At 48.9% G+C, this 23,635-nt stretch overlaps 1 protein-coding gene across 5 annotated transcripts in view; it reads right to left on the bottom strand.

Annotated features, from left to right (window-relative positions):
- Positions 1-21,474, bottom strand: part of MINK1 (misshapen like kinase 1) — a 62,459-nt gene extending 40,985 nt beyond the window's left edge. For 4 of the 5 annotated variants that reach the window (XM_021672743.2, XM_012460585.3, XM_021672744.2 and 1 more), the window contains exon 1: positions 21,175-21,474. In XM_021672743.2, coding sequence (XP_021528418.1) covers positions 21,175-21,231 — 57 coding nt within the window. In that variant the 5' untranslated portion in view covers positions 21,232-21,474. The remainder of the gene's footprint in view (positions 1-21,174) is intronic. The other variant, XM_012460574.3, reaches the window with a different exon arrangement.
- Between the last annotated feature and the right edge of the window lie 2,161 nt (positions 21,475-23,635).

Consider the following 23,635-nt stretch of genomic DNA (forward strand, 5'->3'; position numbering starts at 1 on the left):
TGAACTCAGGAGTTCAAGATCACCCTGGGCAACATGGTGAAACTCCACCTCTACTAAAATTAAAAAAAATTAGCTGGGCATGGTCGTGCATGCCTGTAGTTCCAGCTACTCAGGAGGCTGAGGCACGAGAATTGCTTGAGCCTCGGAGGCGGAGGTTGAAGTGAGCTGAGATCACACCACTGCACTCCAGCTTGGGCTACAGAGTGAGACTCCTCTCAAAAAAAAAAAAAAAGACAGCATCTTTGCTGCCGCTGGTCCACTGTCTTTGTGCTCGCCCTCTGCCGTGCCCATCCTTGTCCCTCTCCCCACTAGCAGACATGTCCAACAATAGCCCCGAGTATGCTTTGGTTTTTACCATCTTGGGTGCTATGGCCACCACCGTCTTCAGTGGACTGGGCGCTGCCTATGGCATGGCCAAGAACAGCACCAGTATCGTGACCATGTCCGTCATGTGGCCAGAGCGGATCATGAAGTCCATCATCCCAGTGGTCCTGACTGGTATCATTACCATTATGGCCTAGTGGTGGCTGCCCACTCCCTGAATGACATCAGACTCTATAGCAGTTTCCTCCAGCTGGGCACAGGCCTGAGTGGCCTGGCTGCTGGCTTTGCCATCGTCATCACGGGGGACACTGGTATGTGGGGCACTGGCCAGCAGCCCTATTTGTGGGCATGGTACTGATCCTCATCTTGGCCAAGGTGCTCATCCTCTACACAAATCAGCCCCTCTCAAAACCCACCAGTCACAGAACACGATGTAAAGGCCACCCCTCCTCATTCCGGAATAAACAGCCTGACACACATGTGCCGGGCAGCTGCCCCCTCAGTAGTTGGTCTTGTAAGTGTACGGTGTTCCTGCACTCGTCATTTGTTGGCCAGGCCTTGCCCCCTCCCACCCCATGCTGTGGACATCTGAGCCTCCTCATCACCCATCCAGGTCCCCGACCAGTGAGGACTCAGGCCCTTGGACACCCCACCTGTCTCCACTGAATGTTCTATGTATAAGGATGAATTGGAGTTGTCATTTCCTCTTCACTGGATATTTATAAAGATTTGACCTGTCCATACCCCTGTGGAGCAGCCCTCATTGCCCAACTGTCTACTAACCTTCAGGGAGAGTGTCACGGCACGCAGGTTCCCACTGCTGAGCCTCCTTGGATGGAACCACCCTCTCCAGCCCAGGCTGCCAGGTCTTGTGCCAGAGCTGTGGCTCATAAAGTTCTCAGATGTCGGGGGGTAGCAGGGGAAGAGAGTATGAGTATGTAAGAGAGAGAAAATGGGAGTGGTTATGTGAGCTGAGGACAGGGAAGTGGCAGGAAAAGTCTGATAAGATCACCTCCTCCTTCCTATTCAAGCAGAGATACCAGACACAGCCCCTCAAGGACCCAAAGAGTAAGCAGAGAGCCAGATCCTGCCTTTCTTAATGGGAGGTGGCCCTCCCAGGCCTGAAGAAGTCTCCATTTACCCCAGAGCCAAATAGGAAGCAGGTAGGTAGCATCATCCTCACTTATACCCAAGGTGCTTGGGGTAAATGGCAGACCCAAAGTCAAAGCATGAGACAGATGAAACGTTCCTTTGGCAAGAGAAGAAAAGGGGATCACCAGAACCTCTTCACTGAGCCAATGAAAGGAAGAGAGAAGGCAGGCAGTGGCGCAATCTAGGCTCACTGCAATCTCTGTCTTCTGGGTTCAAGCAATTCTCCTGCTTCAGTCTCTCAAGTAGCTAGGACTACAGGCATGCGTCACCATGCCCAGCTAATTTTTTTCTATCTTTAGTCGAGATGGGGTTTCACCATGTTGGCCAGGATGGTCTCGATCTCCTGACATGATCCGACCGCCTCGGCCTCCCAAAGTGCTGGGATTACAGGTGTAAGCCATCGCGCCCAGACCCTCATCAATTTCTTACTGTCCGTGACATACCATCATTGACTTTTTTTTTTTTTTTTTGAGACAGAGTCTTGCTTTTGTCGCCCAGACTGGTGTGCAATGATGCAATCTCGGCTCACTGCAACGTCTATCTCCCAGGTTCAAGTGATTCCCCTGCCTTAGTCTACTGAATAGCTGGGATTATAGGCACCCACCATCACGTCTGGGTAATTTTTTTTATTTTTAGTAGAGACGGCGTTTCACCATCTTGGTCAGGCTGATCTGAGTCAAACTCCTGACCTCAGTTGATCCACCCACCTTGGCCTTTCAAAGTGCTGGGATTACAGGCATAAGCCACCACGCCTGGCATATTTTTTTTTTTTGAGACAGAAGTGTGGTGGCACAATCTCAGCTCACTGCAACCTCCCCCTATAGGTTCAAGTGATTCTCCTGCCTCAGCCTCCTAATAATAGCTGGAACTATAGACATGTGCCATCATGCCCAGCTAATTTTCTGTATTTTTAGTAGAGACGGGGCTTCACCATGTTGGCCACGCTGGTCTCGAATTCCTGACTTCAAGTGATCCACCTACTTCAGCCTCCCAAAGTGCTGGGATTATAGGCGGGAGCCACTGTGCCCAGCCTGGATTCTTTTTAATGAAGACTTCAAAAAAATTCCCTTTCTCAGTTTGTGTTACTCTCTGAAACAGATTCCACTCTGCTAACCCTGCCTCTCACACTGTGGAACTCAAGCAGATCTTTTTATTCTGATTCCACAATGTGAAGTACTCGTCCTCTGTTTATCGATGACTATCCGTGTTTTGAAGTGTTTTTATGGGAATGAAGCACAGAAGGGGAGGAAATCAGGTCAGTTCTAGAAGCAGCAGGAAGGCCAAGAAACCAGGAAAAATATTTATGTGATGGGAGGAGGGGTAGTTTATAAATCACTCATGGATCTCTAGGCCAGAGGGGCATGTGAGACACACACATGCACACACACTGACTTGCAGGTACACGCAGAGGCAAAAACAAGTTAGGACATGACACATACATGAACACAGATACCATTCCCAGCAGAAACCAGTCAGAGCAGAGGGGCCCTGCCTGGAGCAAGGAGACTGGAACGAATTCCCTTCCTCCCACAGGCTGCTTTCCATGCCTCCATGTCTAGGTTACCCACAGATCTGGCTGCCTCAGACAGGCCCTTGGGCTGGTAGCTGGACCTAGCCTGGAGGTCTTCACAGATGGAGGCCTATAGGAGGTGGCAGCTGCCACCTGGAGGGGGCTGCATAAGAGTGGGCAGTGCAGAGGAGAGAAAGCCAGGTGGTGGGGGAGGGAGGGAGGGAAAAGAGGGGACCAGATTCAAGCAGCCTTGCGCTGGTTCTAAAATGGCCACAGAAAGGCAAGGGACAGATGGTTCCTTTCTGATGCTGAACCGGGGAAGTGGGAAAAGGGAAAAGGAAAAAATAAACACCATCACAGTCAGAAATTTAAAAATAAACTGAAAAACCTAAAAAATAAACAGCTTGCTTCTGAGGTTCCGTCTGCTTCCAGAACCTTCTAAGGGAAAATAGAGAACTGCAGGTCTGGGAGGGCCATCCGAGCCTCGGGTGTGAAGACAGCTGGATGTCATTTTAGCCATCCCCTGTCCCCAGCTGGAGGATCTTGCAAGGTCTTCTGGACAGCTGCAGTGGTATCTCATCTTTCCCTCCCCAGCACTTCTTCCCAAGTGTCACAGTAGGTAAGCAAGGCCATGGCTTTTCAAACGTGACACGATGTCAGAGCAGTTTGAATCTGCCTCCTTCCCAAGAGTCAGTTCCTGTCCGAGATGGGCAGAATCAAGTTGATCCTCTCACAATTGCTGCCCCTCCTGCCACCACCCGACTGCCCAGACTTGATAGTCCACAGGGCGCTTTCACAGTCATGATTGCATCTGCACTGAAACCTGGAGGGAAGCTGGGCAGGAATGATTACCCTATTGCACAGATGAGAAAGCCAGGGCTCTAACAAGTGAAATGTTTGTCAAGGTGAAGCAAGAGCTCAAGGCTGTGCAGCCTTCTGATGGCACCACCAACACACTGCCCCCAACCTGCATCCCAGGCTTTGTCCGATAGATTCCACCTCCTTCTGTGGGCCAAACAGATTCTTCCTCAGGCTCACATATGACTGCTGTACAGCTGAATATTCCAGGTATGGTTTACCTGGAGCCTTGCCAATTCTCATGTTGGTGCCTTTTGGTTCTTGCTGGTGTAGGGATGAGGCAGAGGGCCAGGCGTACTGCACTAACTAGTGGCCTTCTCTCTGTTCTTTCTCACTCCTGGGTCTCTGCACATGCTGGTCACTCTCGCAAGCTCATCACTTTCCTCCTCTTTACCTGGATGCCTCATGCCCACGCCTCCCAACCTCAACTTAGACAATGTCATCTCCAGGAAGAGCCCCTGACGAGCCTCTCTTCCCACAATACCCTGTCCTGACCCCTTCACGACACCAATTCCTTTTTTGTGATTGATTCTCTTGTTGTCTGTCTTCTCTGCTAGACTAAGTTCTTGGAGGTCAGGGCTGCCCTCAATACCTATCTGCAGAATAAATGAATAAATAAAAGAAAGTTGGTATTATCTAGAAAAACATCTCTCTTTCCTTAATGCAGCAGTTTCTAACACTAGTTTTGGATTATCTCCATCCTTCCAAAATAATGCTTGAATAGTCACTTAAGTGGAATGCATAAGAGCAGCTACTAAAAGTGAATATTCTTATTGTCATATGAATCAGCACCTCATAATTTATATGCTTGGTAAATTGTTTTACCAGAGAGTGAACTTTCTTTTTTTCTCTCTTTTCTTTTTTTTTTTTTTGAGAAGGAGTTTTGCTTTTATTGCCCAGGCTGGAATGCAGTGGTGCAACCTTGGCTCACCACAACCTCCGCCTCCCAGGTTCATGCAATTCTCCTGTCTCAGCCTCCCAAGTAGCTGGGATTACAGGCATGCACCACCATACCCAGCTAATTTTGCATTTTTAGTAGAGACAGAGTTTCTCCATGTTGGTCAGGCTGGTCTCAAACTCCTGACCTCAAGTGATCTGCCCGCCTCGGCCTCCCGAAGTGCTGAGATTACAGGCATGAGCCACCACGCCCGGCTAGAGTGGACTGTCTTAAGGCAGGGAATTCCTATATGGTTGGCAAAAACCAAAAGGGAACACTAATAATGGCCCAAAGAGGTCGGGAGACAACAGGGTGAGAAAAGAAGGTAAGGCTTCCCAGAAGAGAAAAGAGCTCAGCACAGTGGACAGGAGAAGGAAACGGGCAGAGGCTGGGCTGCGTGAGAAAGACCAAAGCAGTCCCCAACGCAGGGGGCGGACAGCGAGCAGGAAGGCTCTAAGATGGGTAACTCGAGACAGGCTTTCTTAGCTGAGACAGACAAGAAGACAGGAGCGGGGTGAGATGAAATGATAGGGAATGCTTAGTGTTTACTACACTAAGAATCAGAAGGCCTGGGCACTGGTTCTGACTCTTCTGTATAATTTAGGCAAATCTGCAAATCACTTAGCCTCTCCGAGGCTCTTTTCCTTATCTACCCAGGCCCATTTCACAAGAATTCACCAACGTAAAAACATTTTAGAATCCATAAAGTGCTACAAATTTGCATAGAGTCATTATGAAGAAATTGGCTCCCACAGAGCAAGGCAAAACTGTGGCAAAAAGTGATTTACTAAGACTGGGATTTGGCGTTACTGGGATTTAGGGTGAAGAGTGGCAGCTCAGGAGAAGAAACAAGATAAAAAGTAGAATTGAGAGGAAGGTAGGTGAGAGAGAAGGGAGGAAAAACAGACCTGTGGCCTTAGAGGCAGACTGATAGAGGCAGAGAGCAAGGACAGTCCCTGGGAAGCGGACACCAGAGAGAGCAAGGAAGGGCACAGCATGGCAGTGGGAGGGGGCAGAAAGGAGATGCCAGGCCCGTTCAGGCTGGCAGATACCAAGCTAACGGAGGAAGACAACACTAGTAATCAAGGGTTGGATAATAATAAGGCTTCTTGCTGCTGGTTTTCAATTGCAGCACAAACAAATCATTATACCTCATTGCCAGCCTCCTTCTGTGGGAGTCAGGTGTCCACAAATCCAAGGGAAGAGACTAGGGAAAGAAGCTTCATGACCAAGAAAACTTGTGACTTGTGCCCATATGGTTTTGAATTCCAGAAGACCAATGAGAGAAAACTTAGGAAGGAAAGCTCTGAAAGACAAGGGGACAGGAAAAGAGACCCTGGGAGGAGGGGAAGAGGGTGTGAAGCTGAGTCAGCTGGAGGAAGAACAGGTAGAGGGTGGGGCCAGCGGGAAGGGGATGAAGGACTGTCTGAATCACACTCTTAGAAAGGAAGAACAGGGTTACTCTCCAAAGGGTGGAGACCAGATATTCTCTGGCCCCACCAAGGACCAACCCAGAATAAATCACAGCTGAAGAGATGTAGGTGAGACAGAAGGGGAACTTCCTGACCAGCAGGATGGAGCAAACATGTTCACTCGACTTTTCACCAGGCCTGTCTCTCCTCTTTATCCTAAGAAACCTTCCCGGACACCTTTCATGCCAACTCTAAAGGCTGGTGAGCCAGCTCATGCATTCATTCAACAAATACTGACTGTCTGCTATGTACAGGCATTGCTAGATACTAGAATGTGGCACTGAGCAAAACAGAAATTGTCCCTTCCTTCATGGAGCTTGTGGTCTAGTCAAGGAAGCAGACATTAAAGACATAATGACATGACACCTGTGACAACTCTGATGAAAAAGCACAGAGTGCTATCAGAAAGATTCAAGGAGGCTGCAGTGAGCCACGCTTGCACCACTGTACTCCAGCCTGGATGACAGAGTGAGAGACACTGTCTCAAAAAAAAAAAAAAAAAGAAGAAAATAAAGATTAAAGGTAGGTCATGATGGGGAAGGGATCCAGGAAAGGCCTGCTAAGGAAGTGATATTTAAGCTGAGACCACAGGGACAAGCAAGAGTTAACCAAGTGGCCAGGCATGGTGGCTCATGCCTGTAATCCCTGCACTTTGGGAGGCCAAGGTCGGTGAATTACCTGAGGTAGGGAGTTCAAGACCAGCCTGACCAACATGGAGAAACCCCATCTCTACTAAAAACACAAAAATTAGCTGGGTGTGTTGGCACATGCCTATAGTCCCAGCTACTCGGGAGGCTGAGGTAGGAGAATTGCTTGAACTTGGGAGGCGGAGGTTGCAGTGGGCTGAGATTGCACCACTGCACTGTAGGCTGGGCAACAAGAGCAAAATTCTGTCTCAAAAAAAAAAAAAGAGTTAACCAAGGGAGGAGCAGGGGTGGGGAGCACACAAAGGCCCAAGGCAGGAATCTGGAATCTCCAGGCAGGCAGAATAAGGAGCCAAGCATCCCGAGTCACCCAGCCCTGAATCTGTATCTTTCAATAAAGCTCTTTATACATTTTTGTGTGAATGTCTCGTCTCTCACATCCCAACAAAGCTGTGTATCCCCAAGGGTGAGGCATATGTTTGCCCTTCAGGCCAAATGCTTTCTCTGGGTGGGTCCAGAGCTTTTTTACACAAAACAGCATGCAGGGGCAGAGTGACTACCCAGTGACTGACGGAATTCCTGACTCAGGGGTCAGGACAAACAGGAGTTTCATGTTCAGTTTTAAGATTCTGAAGTTACTCATTCTTGCAGTGATGCTGGAAGACTTTCCTGAGATAGTAGGAGGCTCTAGGACTGGGAAAGGGAAGCCAGGCCCACAGAATTCCAGGTCTATATCTGGGGCTCAGTGACTCACTCGCACCCATTAAGATTAAAATTTCTGGGCAAGGTGGCTCACGCCTGTAATCCCAGCACTCTGGGAGCCTGGGGCGGGCGAATCATGAGGTCAGGAGATGGAGACCATCCTGGCTAACATGGTGAAACCCCATCTCTACTAAAAATACAAAAAATTAGCAAGCTGTGGTGGCACGTGCTTGTAGTCCTAGCTACTTGGGAGGCAAGGCAGGAGAATCGCTTGAACCTGGGAGACAGAGGTTGCGATGAGCCGAGATCATATCACTGAACTCCAGCCTGAGAGACAAAGCAAGACTCCATCTAAATAAAGAAATAAAAGAAATGGAACCAAAACTAGAACCAGGTTGCCCAGTTCCTAATGTCATGTTCATTCCATGGATCATGTTGCCTCAAAGGCAAAGTTGAACGCCCATTGTGTCAGCAGGCTTCCCACTGACAGCTCTTTAGAGATGGGCAATTTGGGCTACCTGAGGAGGTTATGAGGCCAGAACAGGAGATCCGGGCAGTAGCAGGTACATTCATTGTTAACTTGTGAAACACACCTAATCTGCAAAAACTACACTTTGGACCCCACACTGATCAATCTCACATGAGATCTTTGTTTCTGGTGGGGACTGGGTCATGCAGCAGAGTGATGAAGCATGAGTATGAAAGTCAGCTCTAACTAGCTTTGAGATCTTGGCCTACTGCTGGCACCTTCTGAAATATAAGATGGGGCTGAGCATGGTGGCTCACGCTTGTCATCCTAGCCCTTTGTGGGGCAGAGGTGGGAGGATCATTTGAGGCCAGGAGTTCAAGGCTGCAGTGAGTTATGATCATGCCACTGCATTCCAGCCTGGGCAACAGAGCAAGACCCTGTCTCAAAAAAAGTACTAATAAGATGGCCCAGAGATGCTCTACTTTAAAGACAAACACTTAAATCACTTGTTACTTTTATTAGCAATGGTGATGAGAACAACATCCAGGCAGACTGTAGGATAACACCTAAGGATGTCACTGTTTCTAGGAGTTATCAATTGGAACATTCCTTCATTCAAACTTTGAGCATTAGGGTGGGGCAGACTGAGACTCAGTCCAAGGAAAACAATTGACTGCCATTCAGACCTGGCTCTGTCTAACACAAAAGTAGGCTTTAGACTGCAGTAAGAGGAACTGTGGTGAGAAGGGCCACTTGGTATTGGGCAGTTCTTGGAAGGTATTATCAAATGCATGTAACCTCCTCTAAGGTTGTACACAGAGACAGAGAAAAAAGACCTCATGAGTCCTCAAGTCTTCCCTCAATCCTTGCAATCTGACACTATTGTGAGGAAATGCAGAGGTCTCTTGCGCTGCAGGCTTTTTCCTGGTAATGAGGACACAATCCGCAATAGTATACCCTAAGATACCACCCCAGCCTATGAGCCTGAGGCCCCTGTGGCCTGTATTTTGACCTCTAAGACAGGGGGCTCTCCTGCCCTCCTCTCTTCCTGGGTCACTGTAAGAACAAGCATGTCTCTCCTCCCTTTTTCCACTGTCCCCATGAAGGGTAACGAAAAACTGTAAACAGCAAGGATGAGGGAAAGTGAGGAGGCCAGGGAGACCACCACATTGGTCATCTCTGTTCTAAAATATCCAACTCAGCCAGGTGTGGTGGCTCACACCTGCAATCCCAGCACTTTGGGAGGCCGAGGCAGGTGGATAACTTGAGGTCAGGAGTTTGAGACCAGCCTGGTCACCATGGTAAAACTCTTGTCTCTACTAAAAATACAAAAATTAGCTGGGCATGGTAGCACTCGCCTGTAGTCCCAGCTATTATACTTGGGAGGCTGAGGCAGGAGAATCACTTGAACCTGGGGGTGGAGGCTGCAGTGAGCTGAGATCATGCCACCACACTCCAGCCAGGGTGACAGAGTGAGACTTTGTCTCAAAAAAGAAAAAAATCTGGCTGGGTGCAGTGGCTCACACTTGTAATCCTTGTAATCCCAGCACTTTGGGAGGCTGAAGTTGGTGGATCACCTGAGATCGGGAGTTCGAGACCAGCATGACCAACACAGAGAAACTCCATTCTCTACTAAAAATACACAATTAGCCAGGCATGGTGGCACATGCCTGTAATCCCAGCTACTCGGGAGGCAGAGGCAGAGGTTTATGGTGAGCTGAGATCGTGCCACTGCACTCCAGCCTGGGCAACAAAAGTGAAACTCCGTCTAAAAAAAAAAAAAGATCCAACTCAATTCCAGGTCATGATATGAACACCAGAGGAATACAGAGCCTGACCTGGCTCTCAACTGTCCAGGCCTGGAGGTCCAGGAGGGTTGACCTCCCCTTTAACACATGTACTCCTCACATACTAATGCAGAAATACTGTTAAATTCTATTATCTTCATCCCCTAAATGACCTTATTTCCAGCTTCCTCTAGCACCTACCCACCAGACCCCCAGGATGAGATGAAGTCAGAGGCTGAAAACAAGCAAGATGACAAACATGAGCACAGCAGAACAGAACGCAAGTCATGGCTGGGGGATGGCAAAGGAACTGAATACGGAACAGAAACCCTTAACTTCTCTTGCTACTGCCCAATCCTCTTGTGATTCCAGGCAGTCATTTCATTTAAAATCCCTTTCAGAAGCCTGTCATCATGCATTAGAGCTGGGAGGGGGTTGTGTTCTGGATTGGCTGATGATACACAGACCTCTGAAACATGCACCTAGCCTGACTCAACAAATACTAAGTATCTGCTACATCAGACCCTCTGCTCAACTCTGCACACACAAAAGACGATGAGCAGCAGAATGGTGGTTGCCAGGGGCTGGAAGGTAGAGGGTTCAAAGAGTTAGTATTTAATGGGTATAGACTTTCATTTGGGGGAGATGATGAAGTTCTGGAGCTGGATGGTGGTTACAGTTGCACAAAAATGAGAATGTACTTAATGCCACAGAACCGCACACCTAAAAATAGTTATTATGGTAAGTCTTATATACTTAATCACATTAAAAACACACACAGCCGGGCACGGTGGCTCACGCCTATAATCCCAGCACTTTGGGAGGCTGAGGCGGGTGGATCATGAGGTCAAGAGATCGAGACCATCCTGGCCAACATGGTGAAACCCTGTCTCTACTAAAAACACAAAAATTAGCCGGGCATGTTGGTGAACGCCTGTAGTCCCAGCTACTCGGGAGGCTGAGGCAGGAGAATCGCTTGAACCCGGGAAGTGGAGGTTGCAGTGAGCCAAAATTTCACCACTGCACTGCAGCCTGGAGACAGAGTGAGACTCTGTCTCAAAAGAAAACAAATCACACACACACACACACACACACATATTTTTAAAGGGTAGGGGGAAATGAGACAGCCCTCCTCTCCTTTCTCTGAAGAACAGGCTCTCTTCTGAATTATTCAATTCTCTTTCCTCCACACCAAATATTCTGAATTCTTCTGCATGTCCTTCTCTTCCTGTCATCACAGTGATCTGCCCAGCAGTCCTACATTTAGAAATCTCTATGAGTTCTGGGTGCGAGCCCCATGGAGCTCTGTATTCCCAATATGTGCTCTCCAGTGCCAACCCACCAGCAGTTCAGCTCGGGCTGAAGTCACTTACTCTCCCCACCCCAAAAAGACCAAGGAATACGAATAAAAGCTGTTCTTTATTAAGACACAGATCTAGAGGCCATGTGCTCCTAGAAGGCAGTAACTATCTCTCATTCTCCAACCCATGCAACAGGCCATATTCCAAAAGTCTCCAAAAACTGTACCAAGAATCATTATGGATAATGCTATAGTCCTCAGTAAGCCCACAAAAATAGCACATATTTACAATTAAAATAGGCAGGCTGGGCACGGGCTCACACCTGTAATCCCAGCGCTTTGAGAGGCCAAGGCAGGTGGATCATCTGAGGTCAGGAGTTCGAGACCAGTCTGACCAGTATGGTGAAACCCCACGTCTACTAAAAATACAAAAATTAGCCGGGTGTTGTGGTGCATGCTTATAGTCCCACCTACTTGGGAGGCTGAGACAGGAAGATCCCTTAAATCTGGAGGTGGAGGTTGCAGTGAGCCGAGATCGCGCCACTGCACTCCAGCCTGGGCAACAGAGTGAGACTTCGTCTAAACACAAAAACAAACCAAAAAACAGGCAGAAGACAATACTAGTTGCACATAGTCTAGAGTGCCAGGGACACACTGCCCTCCTGTCCTCCCTCAGTGCCCACTCACACATATGCCCTGTCACCTGGGAGTGGCCTCACTCCAATAGCATGGCAGGCCAGGTTTTGAAGTCAGACTTGAGACCGAATGTGAGCTCTGCTACTTACTGGCTGTCCAGTCTCAGACAAGTTACTTAACTTCCAAGTTAATTTCTGTAAGCTTTGGTTTCTTCCTCTTGCAAATGAGGATAATATCCTCCACCTCAAAGGGTTATTGAGAGGGACAATGAGATTACAGAAGGAAAGAAGCCCCTGTATAGTAAGTGTTCATGACTGTTCTTATTCCAACCCCAAACACCCCCTTCTGAAATGAATCTGCATCATAATATAAATGACTTGTATCAGAGTAATCTTTGTTCCAAACAGAAGACAGACAGAAAAAGAAAGCCTTACTAGAATCAACCAACTTCTTTTTGTTTTTGAGACAGAGTCTCATTCTGTCGTCCAGGCTGGAGTGCAGTGATGCTATCTTGGCCTGGCCCACTGCAACCTCCACCCTTGGATTCAAGTGATTCTCCTGCCTCAGCCTCCCAAGTAGCTGGAATTACAGGTGCCTGCCACCACGCCCGGCTAACTTTTGTATTTTTAGTAGAGATGGGGTTTCGCTATCTTGGCCAGGCTAGTCTCAAACTCCTGACCTCAAGTCATCTGCCTGCCTCGGCCTTCCAAAGTGCTGGGATTACAGGCGTGAGCCACCATGCCCGGCCCCAACCAGCTTCTGATCCACATCCTGTCTGTTCCCGTTACCCTGCTCCGACACGTGGGGCTCAGGTAGTTCCCACTGTGAGGAATGACCTTGTTAAGGTTAGGCGGCCTCTCTCTAGCTCCTTCAAACCTTAGCTACACAAGGCCAGGAGCCGATCAAGTTCAGCTCTTCTGACTCGGATTGGGAAACAGCGAGACGTGGAACAGCTCATCCCACGCAGCTGTGCTGCTTCCCAGCTACTCACCCACCATCAAAGGATACACTAGGGCAAGGCATCTTCTACTCTCTCTGGTCACCCCCCGACCCCTGAGATGTGAGTAATGACATTCACTCACCACACCTCTGCCTTCAAAAAGACAAGTGTGGGATGAAAAGACCCCAGAGAAGAGACGATGTGCTGACCCCTCTCTCAGAGGCTGCACCTGACCATCTTTGCCTCACACTGCTTAGGCTTTGGGGCAGGCACTCTGTACACCAGTTTTCTTGAAGACTCTTACCTGAGTCACTTAGAATTAAAGACTAAGTATTGCAAGCTTCAGCCACTTTCTTATAAATATGCCTTGAAAGAAGGAGTGGGTGGGTGGTGAAAAGAGAACATGAAAATCTTCCTTACAGTCTGGCTGCGAGCCTACCCATTTTACCTCCAGAGGTATGCTGGCAGACAAATAAAAGCTGCTAGATATGTGCCATGCATAAGGGTAATTTGGAGCCCACATTCCTCTCTCTACCCAGAAAGAAGTACACAGGGACTTAGGAACTACTTCCTACTTCATAGAAGAAACATGTCCAGTCCTTCTCTGGGTCGCTCCTGTGTCCATAACAAGTTCATGAGAGGTACTACTAGTGGCAATCTGGGAGGAAAAACAGTTCTTCGATGCATTGTCCCAGATTTTGCAGGATGGTTAACATCCCTGATCCCCATGTGCTAAATGCCGTTAGTGCTCCCGAAACATCATGACAATTAATCCTCCCTCCTCAACATTTCTTAACACCCCCTGGAGGCCAGCAGTGCCCTGGCTGAGAGTCACTGAGTCAGCACCTGTATCGATTTGCATCCCACGGTGCCCGGCATATACCAGGCACCCTGTACTGCTTGTAGATTGAATCTAGTAGGAAAGGACCAGTCACACACATACCTAGATCCATGTCTCTTACCAAGTAATTTCTGAACCTCTACTGTGTGCTCAGCATTTTTGGGTATGTGTGAGATGGAGTCTTGCTCTGTCACCCAGGCTGGAGTGCAGAGGCGCAATCTTGGCTCACTGCAACCTCCGCCTCCCGGGTTCAAGTTTCTCCTGCCTCAGCCTCCTGAGTAGCTGGGATTATAGGCATGTACCACCAAGCCCAGCTAATTTTTGTATTTCTAGTAGAGACAGGGCTTTACCATGTTGGTCAGGCTGGTCTTGAACTCCTGAGCTCGTGATCTACCCACCTCAGCCTCCCAAAGTGCTGGGATTACAGGCGTGAGCCACTGCCTGGTTCCTGCTCAGCATTTTTACAGAGATCAAGAGGAAATATGAATCGCAGTCTCTATACATAACAAGACCATAAGACATTATTCAATATAAGGCGATATATAAGCAAAAGTTAAATCGTAAGGTCTGTGAGAAAGTAGATGACGTGAGCAATAAAGACTGGCATAATCAGAGGAGGCTTTGTGGGGAAAAAACAGAAGTTGAGGTGGCTCTTGAAGGAGGTAGAATTTTCTTCATTCAGCCCTACTCATCCTCAGTCTGTCCCTGCCAGGACCGCTGTTCATGGAAAACTCCTCTAAACCTGTGGTTCCAGGAGCAATTCGGCAACCAGAGCCCTTCAAATCCCATCCCCAGGTGGCTCCAGGAACAAGAGGGTGTGAGAAATTTCCCATTCTTTGTCAGAAGACCAGCGAATATCAGGGCTGCTTTCAGAAGGCCTGCTCATCCCTAAGGCAAGGCGGAGGTGCCCAAGACAGAACCAAAAGGCATTTGGTGCTATGTGTACATATTGAGTCACAGGCTCTAAGTGGTGAGGTTCCCAGTTGTAACTAGACACTCCCCACTTCGGAGGCCTGTCCCCTGTGGCCCTGGAATTCTCCTGCTGTGGATGAACCTGAGGTCTCAGCTATCTTCTCTGTCAAAGGTCTTCTTGCCTCCTCTCTCGCCAACCATCAGCATTTTTCCTAGGCAGCTTGCCCCCATTTCCTCCATTCATCTCTCTCCAGCCGCCCAGGCTCCTCCCACAGGCTGTGCCACCAAACTCTCCTCACAGCCCACCCCACTGCCTTCTATGCTGCCATCCTCCTGACATTCAAGCGGCTCCCAGAGTCTGGCTCCTCCAGGAAGCCCAAGACTTGTGGCTTCCCCAACCGTGTTTCCTTTCAAACACACAAAATCAGTAACACTCCCCCTCCACACCCCACTCATCCTTTACTTGTATACAACGTAAATCGAGAGTCTTGTCTATTTCTATACACTATCTATCTAATGTTAGAAAGAATCCCACTTCCCACAGACCACAGGAGCTAAGCTGAGGGCTGGGCCTACTTGTTCTCATTTCTGTGGGACTTACCTACCTTCCAAACCCTAGGCACCACTTAGGCTAATAACATCTAGGGATACACCTTCCTCTCATATACCCCACTTTGGGGAGCCACATCTAAGTCCAGAGACCCAGGACCCAGAGTCCCTCCCCGAGTAAGTAAAAATGAGGATTACATTAGTCATAAGATCTTTCCATATACATGCTCTTAACTTTTGAGACAGACAAATAAACCTTTTATTCCCCTCCCACAGGAAGATTCAGAAGAAATCCTTTTGGAAGTAAGCCTGGAGCTTCCACCCCATCCTCAGGCTTCTGGCCCTTGATTGACCAAATGCTTTACCCTAAGAATGGCCCCATTCCAGGGTCTCCCAGTTCTCTACATCACCAAACTCTACCTGCTACTTCAACTCTATCTAATCTTTCTGCAGCAAAGCCAGTTTGGCTTTCTGACGTGATTTACATCTCTCTCAATCAACCACATATTTTTGTCTTATAAAAATTTTGTCTTGTAAAAACAATTTTTTTTCTATGACACAGTCCTCAGGAGATCCTGAGAACATATGAGAACATATGCTCAAAACAACTACTGTTATATATGCTCATGGCGTGTTAAAGTTTTCTGCTACAGTCTTTACCATGGCTTGCAATTACACACACACACACACACATAATATATGATACTTGATTAATGTCTCTCCCTACTACTAGACTGTAGGAGAACCATATCAGTCTTGTTCACCACTGTGTCCTCTGTGCCTACTTCTAGATCTTTCCTCAAACAGAACATAAAATCCTACCCACATTTAGCACGTACAACCTCAGGCTATCTAGCCACTGGACAAAATCTCCAGGGTCTACCTTGGGTCACTACAATTCCATCCCTCTTTTCTTTCCTCCCTCCACTATCCCACCCTTAGTAAGAACAAAAAGCCTCAAAAACCTTTTTCAATTACCCCTAAAAGAGCTTCCTATATAGATAAGGGAAGGCCAGACTCAAGTCAAAGACTGGCTGCTTGGGAAGAGAATGGTGAAAGAACTGGAGAGAGAGCAGAGAACGGCCGTGAGCTGTGGAGAGGATCAAAGTTTTCTACCAAGTCATGTTTTTGTATCTTACTATATTCTATGTGAATTCAAGAAATGCTTTGAGAGTTGACTTATGAACCTGATCACTTTCTGTTCTATGTCTTCAATCCAGGAAAGAGAAGATTGAGACAGATAGTAGCAAAAAGTAGGTGTTGAAGGGAATGGGGCTGAATAGCAGGTTTCAAGATGACTGCCCACTGACCACAGAAAATGAGTGTAATTCATGGAAATCAGATTTAACAAAAATGTCCCAACCTTGAAGGTTGTAAGATATTAAGGAAAACAGTAACAGTTAAGAAAAAGAGAGCCTAGGCTTAGAAAGGCATTGCTTGGGTGGAAGTTCCCAGAGATCTGGTCAAATAGCTTAGTAGAGGACTGAGTACTTTATTACATCCTTCACATAGTATCTGGAACCTGATTCTCAATACAGTAGACTACCAATGCATGGTGACTGACTGGTTCAGGAAAGGAGATTATTGATAACTTTCTCTGATTCAACTTCGTCTGGAGACAGAAAGATTAGACAGGCAGACTCTCACATGCATCTGGAGATGCCCTCCAGTCCAGAATTGTTTTATGTTTCTGGGTTGAGAGGTTACTGCATTCCTTATTTACAGACCTATGCCAGAACACAAGCTTGTCAAGAGCAGTTGCACACTTCCTGCCAACTTGTCCCCTAAATGACAAACAAAGATGCTTTACATATGCAACTGTGTGTTACCCTGTCTTAGGCACACAGTTCAATGCTGAAAGGAATGAAGGCCAGATTTTAAGTCAGGATTCTACACACTACAGTTTTAACTGAGCTCCTGGGGCAATCATGAGAGGGTGGACCAGCTGGCTCCCTTGTTGATCTTACTGTTATCTTACCTGTCAAATCTCCCCTCTGTGTATATCACTAAGGACTAGGACAATCTGTCCTATCCCATAGCATTAAGGGTGGTGGTGTCTCTCCCTCTGTTTAGGGAATAACTGATCACCTAGTTTCGGCAAAGTTCTCGGTAATCTTCCTTCTGTCATTTGCCAAAGCAGCATTTCACTTCACTCTAAATGCCTCGAGCTCTCCATACAAACCCATCCCCCTTTTGCAATTTTCTAGGGAAAAAAGTCACTATTGAATGTCCTTACTTCTGCAGCAGGAGGTCACTCTTCCCATTCTCCTGCCTAAGGCATCTGTCATCAACATTTGGACAGCTAGCACATCAGAACACAGTGGCAGTCCCACATTGCTCAGCAGCCCAGAAATACATGCCCAGAACTGCCAGCTTTCCAAGTGGTGCTGGCTCCACAGCCGCATGAAGAGAGGAGGAAGTAGAAGACACTTCTCCAAAGAACAGACACAACAACACAAAATCATTTGAAAAAGAACATCTCTGTCAGCAGCTACCACCTAGCAACAAGTCCTTCTTGAATGTGCTTCATGATATTATTTCAGTACAGCAACAGTAAGCACAGCTCCAGAGTTTCAAGGACACTGCAGTCTAAAACTTTGAGCTGGACAGTAAAAAGAAGCTATTTGATTTATGAAGTGGGTCACTGCAACCTCCGCCTCCCAGGTTCAAGTGATTCTCCAGACTCAGCCTCCTGAGTAACTGGAATTACAGGCATGTGCCACCAAGCCTGGCTAATTTTTTTGTATTTTGTTTTTAGTAGAGATGGGGTTTCACCATGTTGGCCAAGTTGGTCTCAAACTCTGGACCTCAGATGATCCACCTGCCTCAGCCTGGGATTACAGGCGTGAGCCACTGTACCCGGCCACTGAACTGACATTTTAGTGGGACTGACAGAAATATATATGTCAGCTGGTGATAAATACTATGAGGAAAGATAAAGCAGACTAAGGGAATGCTATAAAAAATTCTATATAAAAATAAAGCAGAGGAGGGAGTGCTATTTTAGATAAAGTTGTCCTGGAAGGCTTCTCTGATTGCCATTTGATAAAAATAACTACAAAAAGGACTATCACATATATGATCACTATGTGCTGGGAACTGTACTAAGTAGTTAATGTGCATTTAATCCTCAGCAACTCTGCATTCAGTACTATTACCATGCCCACGGTACAGGACAGAATGAAGCTTAGAGAGGGTAAGGCTCTTAGCAGAATCTGCAGTAAGGGGAGCAGGGCCAGGGTTACATAGTAAGCGAGGAAGCCAGGACTTGAACTCAGGACTGCAACTCCAAACCCGATGCTTTTCCTCCCCGTGCAGGGCAACCAGGCTGATGGAGAAAAGGAGTCTCAAAGAGGTCAAGTGTGGCTGTGGTTACAAAGTAGCAGGTCCATCTGGCCTCCCCACACATGGCTAAGAGATTAACACAATTCAATCTTCCCTAATATCAGGCGATTACTCTCATCACCAGCTGAAAACCAAGCCTTATCTTGAAACGAGGAGAAACACACCTTGGGCCCTTTAAGATCAGCAAATAAATACTGAGTATGTTCCTCTCCCATCCCTCTCCCTGAACCCCCAACACAACATGGTGTAGTAAAGAGAGACACCATTTCTCACTGGAAAACAGACAGGAATAGAACAAGAGATGACTTAGCTGGCTGGCTGCTCGACAGTGCCACAGCTCTCTGAGGTGGATTGAGGGGGGGCGGGGACAGGCACTGAGAAAAGGTCACCAGCAAGAAGGCAGGCCCTCCCTCTCTAGCCCCATTTCAAAGGAAGTACAGCTCTCCCTCAAGCCCTTGCATTTTGGGGTGGAAAGTGGGGAAGCAGATGCTTTCTCAAGCAGCATAAGGCAGGCCAGACATAAGCACTGGGAGCAGGTCACCAGGTCTCTTGAGGGGAGGGAGAGGAGAATAAGGCTGCAGGCAACTGAGGAAAGCTAACATTGCTTTAAGCTGAGAAGTCCAGAAGGGAAATACCACATCTAAGGTCAGAGGGTATTTGTGGAATTGCTGGAAATCCCGGGTTGAGGGTCAAAGCCAAACCACCATAAGAGGCTAGAGAAACCCAAGCAGAGTCCCACAAAGTTCAAAGCAAAGGTTGTGGTTTGGACCCACCCTTTTTTTTTTTTTTTTTTTGAGACAAGGACTCGCTGTGTCACCCAGGCTGGAGTGCAGCGGTGCAATCTCAGCTCATTGCAACTCCATCTCCCAGGTTCAAGCAATTCTCCTGCTTCAGCATCCCGAGTAGCTCGGATCAAAGGCATGTACCACCACGCCCAGCTAATCTTTGTATTTTTAGTAGGGACGGATGGGGTTTCACCGTGTTGGCCAGGCTGGTCTCGAACTCTTGACCTCAGGTGATGCCCACCCCTTGGCCTCCCAAAGTGCTGGGATTACAGGTGCGAGCTACCTTGCTTGGGCTGACCCACCCATTTTTTTTTTTATTGTATTTCAGTCACCCCAGCCACAGGAACCTGTAGCCACAGTTAATCAATAACCAAGGTAGGAAGGAAAGGTGGAAGTTCATCCCAGAATGGAGCATATTAACGGACTTTTACTCAGAATCTAGATTTCCATCTTATATCCCAACTAACTAGGACATCCCAGTTTAAACCCTGGCTAAGCTGACCTTAAGAATCTCCCTCCTAAAGCCTTCAGACCCTCTCCCCATCAAAACACACACACGTGCCTGTGCACACAAAGAAATTCAACATTCATCCTCTCTCCCCAGCAATTTATCACCTTATCTCCATCAGGTCTCATAGCCCAACATTGCACCAAACAAATTATGACCTGAATGGCAAGGAAAAATTGTGTCACCTAGAGAAACCCAATTAACAACATGACTCTGCTCTCTTCAGTTCTCCTCTCCCCTCCAGCCATATCCGGGGCACCTGTGTGGCTGACCGCTTTTTCCCACTCTGGCGGTGTTCTCTGGCTGGCTCAAAAGCCAGAAGACAATCCGAGCAGGGGCTTCTAGAGAAGTAAACCTAGAGATGGGAAATCCTGCTCTCCCCACATCTTGGCCTGGTGAGAGCGCTGGAAGGGCATAGGATCAAAACACCACATGGCTGCTAGTCTGGAGTGTTCACCTTGAAATCACTAAGTTGCCCCTTAAGCCAAAGCTCCCTGCTGAAGAAAAACATAAATGCTACAGAAAGCTCCTACAGCAGAGTGTGTAAGTGCCCCACAAGGGACAATACACGGGTATTTCCAAGAAATTCCTGCTGCAGTTGCTTCCTCTCAACCCCTTTCCTAATTAGCCCCTACCCTGAGAGGTCTCCATTGCTTCCAGCCCTCAGCTAACATAAATACCCACTGCTTTTCCAAACCTTCCGCCTGACCACATGCAGCATGTGTCGTGTGTGTGTGTGTGTGTGTGTGTGTGTGTGTGTGTGTAAACATCCTCTTCCCAGCCCGTGCTACAGTTTCCAAAGAGAAGAAATGCCTCCCCTCCTCCCCGAGTGCTCCTGGCCCCGCTACGCTGCAGAGTTGGTCATGTAATATTCAGGGACCCTGAGACCGGAAATGCCTGGTTCTGAACTGCTGCACTTGAAATAGGAGAAGGGATAGGGAAAAATGAACGTGGGATTGAGGGTGACGGTAGGAGGGGTGGGGTGGGGTGGCTGAAATTCCGACCAGGGAAAGGATGCAAGGGTGGGCGAGAAAGAGAAAGAGGGATGAGAGGAAGGCTGTCGAGACAGTTGCAAAGTCAAAATTCCAAGAGCCGAGGAAGAGGAGGGGAAGAAGATAGAAGTAAGGGCAAGGGTGGAAAGAGGGCCGAGAGGAGGTGAGGAGCCAAAATAAAGATTCTGCAGGTGATGGGAGAGGCTAAGTTTAGGGGAAACCAGAGGGTCCCGAACCCCAAAGTAAAGGTAGGGTGGCAGGGAAGTGTGGGGGCGGGGCACCACAGGGTGGGGACCGAACTGGCTCCCAGCATCTACAGCGAGTGGAGAGAGAAGGGAGCAGAGGGCGGGGGCCCAGCCGCGGCGGGAGCCGGGGAAAGGGGCACGGGTCGCCAAGGGGACCCAGGCTGGTGGAGGGGGCGCCCGGGAGCACGTGAGGCGTGCAGCCACCCCGCTCCCTCCACAGCGGCGGGGAGAGGAACCAGGGCGAGGCTAGGGGGCGGCGCGCTCACCCGCAGGGCGGACAGGTCGATGTCGTCCAGGCTGCGGGCGGGGGCTGGGTCACCCATGGCCTCTGCGGGGAACGGGGCACCGGGGCCGCTCACGCTCCGGCTCGGTTATTCCACTGCCTCCGTCGCCGCTTCTCCCCCATCGGAAGACCCCGGGGGCGGACTCCACCGTGCCTCCCCCGGAGACCGGGGAGGGGGAGGGCCGGCGCGAGGACCGACCCACCGACTGACAAGCGCTTTCGCTCCGGAGCCAGCCACCCGAGCCTCCCGTCTCTCCTGCGCAGGCGCGGAGCGGCCGCGCACGGGGAGGCTGGAAGCGGGAGCGTGACGCGAGCGCGCCGGGGCCCCCTCCCCCTAGGCGCCGACACCTGCGCGCAGGCGCAGGAGAGGCGGCGAAAGGCGCGCGCGGGGACGGAGCGACCGCGCAAGCCTGGCGTGAAAGAAGTGGGCGGCGGCCGAGGCGGCCGCGGAGCGCGCCCACCAGCTGGCGCGCGTGCGCACTCGCGTTTCCCCTTCTTTCCCTATTTTTTTTGTCCTTTCTCTCCCTTATTTCCTTCTTAGATCTCCTTTGACGCCTTTCCTTCCCTTTTCCTCCTTCTTTCATGTGCCCAGCTGCCAATCAAGCCACCCACCTCTTCATCTGCGGGGGAAGGGGGCGGTACCCAACCCCCTCTATTACTAGGGTGTTGTTATGGTAACTCCCCACGCGAGGGCTGGGTGGCCTCTAGATAGGACGGGCTGTCCACCCACCCAATTGCTATGGCAACAGTGGAGCCGCTGAGGGAGGGGCCACTCCGTGAGAACTTGGCTGGAGAAACCACGTGGGAGTTGGGGGGCAGAGGAGGGGAACCGGCTGCCTCAGGAATGCCCTTTCCACCCTCACCTAGCAGGTGGGGGAAGCATCGAGGAGCTCTGAGATCTCAGGATAAGGAATCCTACTGCAGACGTGTATCTCTGCACCTCTTTTAACAAAGTGTTCTGCACAAAAGAACTGTTTCGACAATTACTCATTGACTGATCACTGGAGTCGCGCATGGGGGAAGGGGTGGTGAAGAGGAACAGAGGGAATCTGCGTTCAATCCCTTCAAATATTGCTTGGGTCACCTCAGATCTAGTCATGTTGGCACAGCACCTACAGCCATTAGCTTTAGTGGAGGCTGAATAATGCTATCTAAGAACCAAGAGTCATGTTCTGCTACTGACATGCTGTGTGACCTTGAGCAAATTGCTTTGTTTCTCTGACCTTTTCTTTCCCTGTGAAATTGAATGGGGCAGCTGTACGATCCTCAAGATCTCTTCCAGCACCAACACTGTCTCTGAAAGACCCCACCACCAGCCTTAATATAAACATCACTTAAGAGAGTTTAAATTAAAAGTCCTTGGAAAATAGCTGAACACACTTTCTGGACCCTTCTCTTTAGCATTTGGATGCACATCCAGTCAGCCCCCTTCCCCTAACCCCCAGCCCATTTTCCTAGCCATCGCCCTTGTTCAAGCCACTATCCCCATTAATCTCCTATTTGGTTTTCCTGCCTGACTTCTTCAAGTCAATCCTTTCTTCTTCTTTTTTTTGAGGGGATGGAGTCTCGCTCTTTTGCCCAGGCTGGAGTACAATGGCATGATCTCTGTTCACTGCAACCTCAATCTCCTGGGCTCAAACAATCCTCCAGCCTCAGCCTCCCGAGTAGCCGGGACAAGAGGCAGTGCATGCCACTACCCCTGGCTAATTTAGGTATGTTTTGTAGAGACAGGGCTTTGCTATGTCACCCAATCTGGTCTCAAACTCCTGGCTTCAACTTATCTGCCCACCTTGGCCTCTCAAAGTGCTGAGATTACAGGATCCCTTGAGGCCAAGAGTTTGAGACCAGCCTGGCCAACATGGTGGGGATTTTTTTTTTTTTTGAGACAGAGTTTTTGCTCTTGTTGCCCAGGTTGTAGTGCAGTGGCACATCTTGGTGCACGCCACGATGCCCAGCTACTTTTTTGTATTTTTAGTAGAAACCGGGTTTCCTCATGTTGGCCAGGCTGGTCTCGAACTCCTGACTTTAGATGATCCACCACCTTGGCCTACCAAAGTGCAAGGATTACAGGCATGAGCCACTGTGCCTGGCCAAGCCTGTCCAACATGGTAAAACCCTGGCTCTATTAAAAGTACAAAAAATTAGCCAGATGTGCTGGCAGTTGCCTGTAATCCCAGCTACTCAGGAGGCTGAGGCAAGAGAATCACTTGAACCTGGGAGGTGGAGGTTGCAGTGAGCCAAGACTGAACCACTGCACTCCAGCCTGGGCAACAGAGCAAGACTCCATCTCAAATTAAAAAAAAAGAAAAAACAGATTGGCTGTGTACAGTGGCTCACACCTGTAATCCTAGCACTTTGGGAGGTCGAGGCAGGTGGATCACCTGAGGTCGGGAGTTCAAGACTAGCCTGGCCAACATGGTGAAATCCTGTCTCTACTAAAAATA

The sequence above is a fragment of the Aotus nancymaae genome, unplaced genomic scaffold (assembly GCF_030222135.1).
Source record: "Aotus nancymaae isolate 86718 unplaced genomic scaffold, 86718_ANA_hifiasm-v0.15.2.pri h1tg000072l, whole genome shotgun sequence".
In the NCBI taxonomy this organism is placed as follows: Eukaryota; Metazoa; Chordata; class Mammalia; order Primates; family Aotidae; genus Aotus; species Aotus nancymaae.